The 8,811-nt window shown below is 41.2% G+C and overlaps 1 protein-coding gene and 1 long non-coding RNA gene across 5 annotated transcripts in view; one reads left to right on the top strand and one right to left on the bottom strand.

Moving 5' to 3' along the window:
• Positions 1-2,409: 2,409 nt before the first annotated feature.
• Positions 2,410-8,811, bottom strand: part of dub (duboraya) — a 12,057-nt gene continuing 5,655 nt past the window's right edge. Inside the window, exons 2-7 of one of the 4 annotated variants that reach the window (XM_031874143.1) lie at positions 6,985-7,074; positions 4,978-5,049; positions 4,781-4,852; positions 4,386-4,637; positions 3,664-4,056; positions 2,410-3,005 (exon numbers count right to left, since the gene is read on the bottom strand). In XM_031874143.1, coding sequence (XP_031730003.1) covers positions 2,976-3,005; positions 3,664-4,056; positions 4,386-4,637; positions 4,781-4,852; positions 4,978-5,049; positions 6,985-7,074 — 909 coding nt within the window. In that variant the 3' untranslated portion in view covers positions 2,410-2,975. The remainder of the gene's footprint in view (positions 3,006-3,663; positions 4,057-4,385; positions 4,638-4,780; positions 4,853-4,977; positions 5,050-6,984; positions 7,075-8,811) is intronic. The other 3 variants (XM_031874145.1, XM_031874144.1, XM_031874146.1) reach the window with 3 other exon arrangements.
• Positions 6,678-8,811, top strand: part of LOC116398104 (uncharacterized) — an 11,575-nt gene continuing 9,441 nt past the window's right edge. The window contains exon 1 of the long non-coding RNA XR_004213735.1: positions 6,678-7,099. This is a non-coding gene — a long non-coding RNA (uncharacterized LOC116398104). The remainder of the gene's footprint in view (positions 7,100-8,811) is intronic.

Genomic DNA, 8,811 nt, shown 5'->3' with positions numbered 1-8,811 from the left:
GAGATACACAACGACCACAAAGAGATACACAACGACCACAAAGAGATTTTTAAAACAATAAATATTTACAAAATAACCTCCAAGAGACACACAGAGATGCATAACAGAGAGACGCATAACAACCTCAGAGACGCAAAATGACCATAAAGAGAGACAAACAACTTCAAAGAGATTTAGAACAACCACAAAGAGATTTAAAACAACGTTAAAGATCTGAAAACAGCCTCCAAGAGACACAAAAAGACATCAAAGAAATACGAAACAACCACACAGACATAAAATGACTACAAAGACACAAACAACCACTAATAGACCACAAAGACATGTTGAACGACCAAGAAGAGTTGCCAAACAACCACAAAGACACCCAAAATGACAATAAAGATATGCATAACAGCCTCCAAGAGACAAAATAAGCACAGAAATAGAACAGAAGAACATATTTGGACATCATTTAAAATGGCGGAAAATCTGTAAAATAGGCGTGGCTTGTGAAGTTTGTTGTTTTTAGCGCCACCATTTACCCAAATTGCACGATATTCGACACTGCACGTCTTTTGGTCCTGGGCATTAAACACGTGGATTCGATTGGATAAACAAGGAACGTGACGAACAAACCCACAGAAAGATGGACACTAGATACTTTAAGTTCAATTAAATGCACTTTCAACTAGAACATAAATCTGTTCATTATGGACAGTTTGAACTTCTCAACCCTGTAACTCCTAAAATCAGAGTGAGCATCAGCAGCTTAACTGAGAAACAATGTCGCAGTGTGTTAATCAGATAAGACTGTCAGCGGCTCCTCAGGTTAAATCAGAGTTGAGCTTTTCATCAGCCTCCACAAATGGAAAAATCACTTTTATTGATTCACAAAGTAAAGTTCCCATCGTCCTGTTGAAGGAAGGTGGAGAAGGTATTTATATCCTTAACTTCAGTAAAGAAGTTAAGTAGAGACGCCGTAGACGTCTCTGGTTGAGCCCCGCCCTAAAGCATCCCCTGCTTTATGGTCTGTTTGACTCTAAATGGACCATAATGTACTAAATGAACATCATGCTGTATTGAAGAAGACTTGAAACTAGAGATTGAGACCATAAACTCATGTTTACAATGTTTACTGAGGTAATAAATCAAGAGAGAAGTAGAGTCATTTTCTCATAGACTTCTATACAACCAGAGGAGTCGCCCCCTGGTGGACACTAGCGAGAATGCAGCTTTAAGACATGCTTTGAATTCACTTTTCAGAACCGGAGGTTGCCGCTTGGTCTCTTTTTATTTGTCTATTTGAGCGAATAAAGTTTCAACTGGTCCACAACAACAATGTTCACCAAGTTCATTGTTTACCACGTTCACCATCTTGATAAAAAAATTGGCAGATTTTTACAGTAATGTCCCTTTTGGGACGCGTTACTATGAATCCCACTGCTTTTCTTGTCTAAACCCGCGCTGTGTGGCATTCAACCGCTAGGATTGGCCAGAACGTCCGTGCTCGCAGACGGACTGGTAAACTTATTTGTTCAGGTCCCACATCCTCAGCAACAGGCTCTCCTACCTAATCAGGGTTAATGGGTAACCGTAGCCAACCGTCTCTTCCTCAAACAGCTACTCTCGGCCGGTCTGCCAAACAATGTAGTGGGATTCATAATCAAGCCTGTGGGACTTGTAGTTTACTTGTGGGCACAGTGTGTGACCTTTCGATCCATGAAGCAGAACGTTCTCAGACTCCATCGCGGTGTAGAATCGGCTGACTGAAACACCGGCTGTATACATCGTCTCCCAGCATTCCTCTGGGTTGTTGGCAGTAAACCTTCAGTTTCCAGAGTGGCAGCCTTTTTCTGTTGATCTGCTTTATTTCTGGCAGCAGGGAGACTGGACCTGCGTGTATCGGAGGATCAAACAGATTATCCAGAATAAGATTAAAATACAGCGAGCAGCGGCCAAGTTTCGTCCTCTCACCGTTTCTGTTTCAGACTCGTCTTTTCCAGGTACGAGTTAGATTAAGAGTTACCGAGTGATGTGGAGACGCGCCAGCTGTGGAAAATCCCACTTGTCATCACTATCACTGAGCTGTAAGTACAGTTTCAACACTAACTCACCTTTTGTTTCATGACCGAAAAATACAAATAACATAATAAACAAACGGTGTAGATCATTTTCTATATAAAACGTTGTTTGTGTTGAGACTTCTTGTGGTTGTTTTGTGTCTCTTTGTGTTTGTGTTTATGTCTTCGTCTCTTTGTGGTCAGGTCTTTGTAGTTGTGTTGAGTCTCTTTGTAGTTGGATCTTTATGGTTAGGTCTATGTGATCAGGTCTTCGTGGCTGTTTGAGTATCTGTGTGTGTTTTGAGTCTTTTTGTGGTGATTGTGAGTCTTTATGGTTGTTTTTTACAAACACAAAGAAAAACATGAATGTAGCAAAAATATGCATTTTAATATCAGTTTCAAACTTAAAGGCACAATGTGACGCCCACAATTCAGAGTTAACGTACCCGCTGTGTGTCTTTATCCAGGTTTAAAATAAGACAGAACTTCCATGGTTGGTTGTTTATGAATGTTTGGAATGAAGGCTTTAACTGAGCGAACAAAAGGATTTCAAGACAAGCGTGTATCTTATTTTGAAACTTTACATTTTGTTGAACAATTCAAAATAAACGGGCACTAAAAGCACACGTCTTCATCATCATCTTCAGTCACAGCTCTGGAAGCGCAAAATATCAAGAAAACATATAAAAAGGAACAGATCCGGCGCTGCCGTGTAAAAAAAGCTTTCAGTCGAGGATCAGTAAAAACAAATTCACGTCAATCAGTGATTCTTTAAAAAGATAAACTTGTGAATCCAGAAGTCGGTCACTTCTTCTTGCTTCGTCTTCAGAAACCGCGGTGACGGAGTTTCATAACGTCGTGAAACTCCGTTTCACGACGTGCAGACCTTCAGGCCTCGCTGCTGCAGGGTTTCCCTCCCAGACTCCCAGGGACTCATCGGGCCGGACTCTGACTCGTCGTCTCCTGTTGGAGAAAGAAAAGAAAACGCTTTAACCTAAAATAACTGATTTGTTTTGTCCGCTTGGTTTCAGCAGAAACAAGCTGTGAACTAAACATCAGCTTTGAAGTTGATTCTGTGGACGGAGCTCAAATCCATCAAGACACAAACACGTGAAGCGGAGAAGCTTCTTACTGAAACATCTTCTGATGCGAAATAAATCAGGTTCTCTCTGCAGTCCAGTCCAATACATTTGACAACAATAATAACCACATCATGTGCAATACTACTTCCATTATACTACGTGTAATATAATCAATATCACTTTCAATATCATGCTCAATATGACTTCTTGTATTGTAGTTGTTGGTGCTAGTATCACTTCTAATACACTTTATATTTTACTCTTGTATTTAATCTTTGTTACATTTTACTTCTTGTATTTTAGTAGAATGTTTTACTTTATTTATTTACCTTTCTCTTGTTGTTATTGTGTTTCCACTGGTGCCAGTGTTACTTCTTTTACATTCAATAATCCTTCTATTGTTCATATATGTTTATAGTTTATTCTATTGTTTCTATCTTTGATCATCTTTGATCAAACTCTGGCACAATAATTTCCTTCTGGATTAATAATATTGTATCTTATTTTAGACTATATTGTAACATTTCTGTAGGAATCACCTCTTTCTTTTCCTCGTCTGTACTCTTTGTGTTTGTCTTTCCTTCAGTTGAATCTTCTGTCTGTTTTTCTTCAGAGTTCTTCTCCTCCTCTTCCTCCTTTCTTCCTGATGAAGATCCTTCTCCCTTTGATCTTTCCTTCTTCTTCTCCTCGTCTCCTCTGGTCTCGTCGTTTATCTCTGACTCGTCTTGTTCGTGAGATTTGTCCGTTTTGTCCTCTTTCCCCTCGTCTGTTTCACCTCCTGTTGTTGTTGTTGTTGTTGTTGTTGTTGTTGATTTGTCCTCTGCTTCAGTCGCTTCCTCTCCCTCGATGGCGACGCCGACCTCGTCTCCACTGCTGGATGTCCTGTGGCGGCGGGACGGAGGGCGTCGCCGGATGGAGTGGCGAGCTCGGCCCTGCAGAGGGAACCAATGGGAGCGGAGACAGACGGGTGAGGTCATTATATTCTCTGGACAACGGTCACGTTACCGCCTTTAGCTTTAGAAGCTTTGATAGAAATGGATTAAATTCCTCAAACAGTAATTAGAGTCAAAAGCTTAAAGCCCTGTTGCTGGTAATAACGCCAAATAAACAACCTCTAATATGAATTAATGTGATTAAATATCTGCTGTTTGGTTCTCCAAATAACAGATGATGAAACAATGGACACAGACATGAAGAGGCCCAATGGAAACGCTGGTTTTGACGGACTCAGGTGGAACATCCCTTTAACTCTCTGACAGACCTTGATGCTAGTGTTCGACAGGATGGATCCCTCCTCCACTGTGGGAGGGGCTTCAAAGGAGGCGGGGCCTTCCTCCTCAGTCCATGGAGAGGTGGTGTTGAGCGGGCTGGCGGGCGGCGGCGGCGTGGACGAAAAAAACCCAAAAACCGGGGCGGAGCTGGGGGAGGGCGGGATGAAGGCGGGAGGCAGCAGCTTGAAGCCGGGGCTCTTTGGAGAGGGCAGCAGGGTCATGGGAGACAGAGCGAGGTTGGCCTTCACACACACACACACACACAACACACACACACACACACACACACACACACGCACAGAGAGAGAGAGAGATGTCAGAGTGATGTCAGAGTGCAGCTCTCCGTCCACACCAGCAGAGAGCAGCAGAAACCAGATTAACTCACCTGGAGCTTCTCGATCAGAGCAGAGTTCCTCTTGGCTTTGGCAGGTAGAGGTGAGGTGACACCTGGTGGCTGCTAACACACACACACACACATTTCTGTTGTCGAACTCTCATGGTGGTCACTAAAGTGGACCTACAGTCGTGGACAGATTTAAATCTGATTGTTTGTTGATATCAAAGGTTCCGTGTCTCTCTCACCTCCTGGTCGTCTCCGGTGGTTTTGGGGAGCTGTAAGGAGCGAGGAGGTCGTCGTCTGACCGGCTTCTCCTGCTAAACAAACAATCATTAGTGCAGTTGTCTTAAACCACGATAGTGTTTCAATATTACTTACAGCAGACTAATGGCTTCTAGCATCTACTCCAGTAATTAGTGTTGATTCAGTTTTAGTGCTGAGATAAAAGGTTCATGTTAGTTTTATCAACATGAACCTTTTTACTTTCAGTCCAGTTTTACTTGACGACATTTTCATTTATTTATTTTGGAACGCAGTCTTTACAGTAGATACTTATTATAAAGACAGTCTACATGTCAGAGAACACAGTCTGGCGGAGGTCGGCCTGTTGGTATGAATGGATTATTTATTGAAAACATTTCTTGGAATAAGTAAATCAAACGACCACAAAGAGACAAAACAAAGAGACGCAAAGAGACGCAACGCGACCACAAAGAGACACAATGCTACTACAAAGAGACACAATGCTACTACAAAGAGACACAATGCTACTACAAAGAGACACAATGCTACTACAAAGAGACATAATGCTACTACAAAGAGACACAATGCTACTACAAAGAGATGTAACGCGACCACTTATGACTACAAAAAGACTAAAATTTACCTCAAAGTGAAGCAACACAACTACAACGCGACACATTACCACAAAGAGACACTCTTCTGGGTAATTAACAAGCTATCTTCAGTTAGATGTCTTCGGATTGTGAACACTGGACAGCTGTAACGAGCATGTGAAGGACATTTACTGTATTCCAGGATTGCAGAAATAATCTCCTGTACAGAGACTGTATGTATCCTAATGAAACATGTATCTTCTACTGAAATAGATTTCACATGTTCTCGATAATTAACGTCTCGTGTCTGAGCTGCAGGGAATCATCAAACATGGAACAGAAAATACCAGATTGTTCTTCACCAGAAAGAGACGTTTGATACTGAAAACAAGTGTTGAAACACACACAGAACGCTCTTCCTGACCCGTTTCCTGTTTCTCTTCTTCTTTTGCAGCACGATGACACGTGACTGAGACGTTTTATCACAATGTTACAAAGTAAACAACAACGTCTAACATAAAAAACAAAAACGCAATATATACATCTAAATACATCGTCTGATTTACTTCAAATGGATTCACTGTGTGATTTAGAAGAACCATTCCTGTGTTCTTAATGTTTTATTCCACTGTTACTTCACTTTACATGTTGGTGCATTCAAGGACGCTCCGACACCTCAGTTTTCACAGGCAGATTTGACATGTCACAGCAGGACATCAGGGGTGGATTTAGCATCGTTTGAATAGTTCTTGTCCATTTTGAGTCCCTTTGTGCTCATTTTCTGTCTCTTTGTAGTTGTTTTGTCTCTCCTTGTTGTTTTTTGTCTCCTTGTTGTTTTTTGTCTCTTTGTAGTCATTATGTTTCTTTTTAGTCTTTTTTAAAGTCTTTGTTGTGTATTGAGTCTCTTTGTAGTCGTTTTGTCTCTCCTTGTTTTGTCTCTCCTTGTTGTTGTTTTGTGTCTCCTTGTTGTTGTTTTGTGTCTCGTTGTAGTCGTTTTGTCTCTCCTTGTTGTTGTTTTGTGTCTCCTTGTTGTTGTTTTGTGTCTCCTTGTAGTCGTTTTGTCTCTCCTTGTTGTTTTGTGTCTCCTTGTTGTTGTTTTGTGTCTCTTTGTAGTTGTGTTCTTGTCTCTTTGAAGTCATTATGTTTCTTTTTAGTCTGTTTTAAACTCTTTGTAGTGTATTGAGTCTCGTTGTAGTCATTTTGTCTCTCCTTGTGGACGTTTTGAGGATCAGAGTGTCTTTTTGTAGTGGTTTTGCATCTCTTTAGAGTAGTTGTCTTTACTATTTATTTTTGAGCTTTTGTTTCCAGGGATGCTGGAACATTTGGCCAGTTCAATAATCCATCCCCGGACTCTGTCTGACGTGTCTGCACTCTGGTGTCTCCATGTATTTGCTGATACACAGACATTAAACTCACCGTTTCATTGCCGGCAGCATCGTGTGGACGAGACGAGCCTTTGAATCTTCCTGCAAGTTCAGCCACCGAGCGCCGGGACGGAGCCTCCTCCTGAGGGAAGGACGGGAGAGACGAGGTAAACAAGATTCATTTCATTCGTTAAAGATCTCAGATGTTCAGCAGACTCACCGAGGTGCAGTGTGTAACACATTCAATGCATATGATAGAAAGTATTCATATAATGAAAGTAGTACGCACAATAATATTCTTTTTCTCCATTTTATTCGGGATGTGATATTAATCATTATTCATGCCGGATTAGCATCTAAATGGTAAAACTGCACAAAGTCAAGTGTCCTCAGATTTTTTTAACCTTCATGAGTTGTAAAAATGTGTTTAAATTATGTAAATCAATTTGCCTTGTGTTCATAACTTCACATTTGTCCAAAGTGACGTACAAATACGAGCAGCAGTTTCCATTATATGCATAATATGTTCTCTTCAAACTACAAAGTAGCAATGCATGCTGGGAAATCTGCTCACACACTGATCATGTTTCTTTAGAAACGTATTACTCATTCATCAACAATTCATCCAATAACAAGACTTTAAATTAGGTCAACTGATGTTTGCACAGAAATGCTCTGAAAAGTAAAATCAGACATTTTAGTCAAATTAACTTAGAATTAATTAGGAAAACTTGCACGTTTACATTAAGTTAATTAGATAAAGGTTTAAACACTAAATAAAGGGGTAAATCAGGATGCGCTTGTACTATCACTCCCAATGCTGCTGCTCCTCGTGTTCTAGTACTTTTACTGCTCGTGCCACTACGACTACTGCTCCTGCTGCAGGTGACTTCCTGTCTGCGGCGGCGTGTCGGCAGCGCTGTGACCATGTGTAGAATGAAATGTGAGCGTTATCATCAGGAAGGCAGCTGCTCCTCAGAGACGCAGCTCAGCACAACATGACTACATGTTTTCTGACCCGTTTCATTGAACATAACCACGTTCTGATCTCAAACCTGGCAACCTCACTACGAGTTCAGGACTTCAACAATTAGCTTCGATGCTAACGGCTGCTGAAACCAGAATGTCTCAGTTTGGCATAATTGGTGGTACAACCGTAATATCTCCTTAGATCATTCTGTTTCTACACCTGTTTAATAAACAACATACAACAAGTAAATCAGACAGAGTGAGAGTTGTTGGAAATGTTTTTTGATTGAGCTAGGCTAGCAACGCAGCGGCAGAGACGCTAAGATACTTGAAACAATCTCGAGGTGAATCTGTATCAACACAAAATCTGAAAACGACCACAGAAAGAGGCTTAATGGCTACAAAGATACTCAACACCACTACAGAGATGCAGAGAATGGCTAAAAACACACTTAAAATGACCACAAAGTGATGCAGAATGACTACAAACGTACTCAAAATGACCACGAAGAGACAAGAAACAACCACAAAGAGACACACAGGTTGTTAGCATAGCTCGCTGTCTGTACTGCTACTTCTACTGTTTATTTCTACTACTTCTACTACTTCTACTCCTGCTGTTACTACTACTACTTCTACTACTACTACTTCTACTCCTGATGCTACAGCCTCCTTTAGTTGCTCGGTAGACACAGTCGTGATCCCTCACTGGCTTCCCACCAATGAGAACTGTAACGAGTAAATCAGACACAAGTGCAAATGTTTTGGAGCTGAAAACAGAAAATATCAACAACTTCAGTCCGAAGCTGGTGTGTTAGTGTGAACATGAGGACAGGACAAGTCTATTAACGGATCCAGGCAACCACACACACACACACACACACACACTCACACACACACTCACACACAC

The sequence above is a fragment of the Anarrhichthys ocellatus genome, unplaced genomic scaffold (genome assembly GCF_004355925.1).
Source record: "Anarrhichthys ocellatus isolate YVR2014 unplaced genomic scaffold, GSC_Weel_1.0 scaffold78, whole genome shotgun sequence".
In the NCBI taxonomy this organism is placed as follows: Eukaryota; Metazoa; Chordata; class Actinopteri; order Perciformes; family Anarhichadidae; genus Anarrhichthys; species Anarrhichthys ocellatus.
The sequence above is the reverse complement of the archived record's forward strand: the minus strand, read 5'-3'. Positions and strand labels throughout refer to the sequence as shown.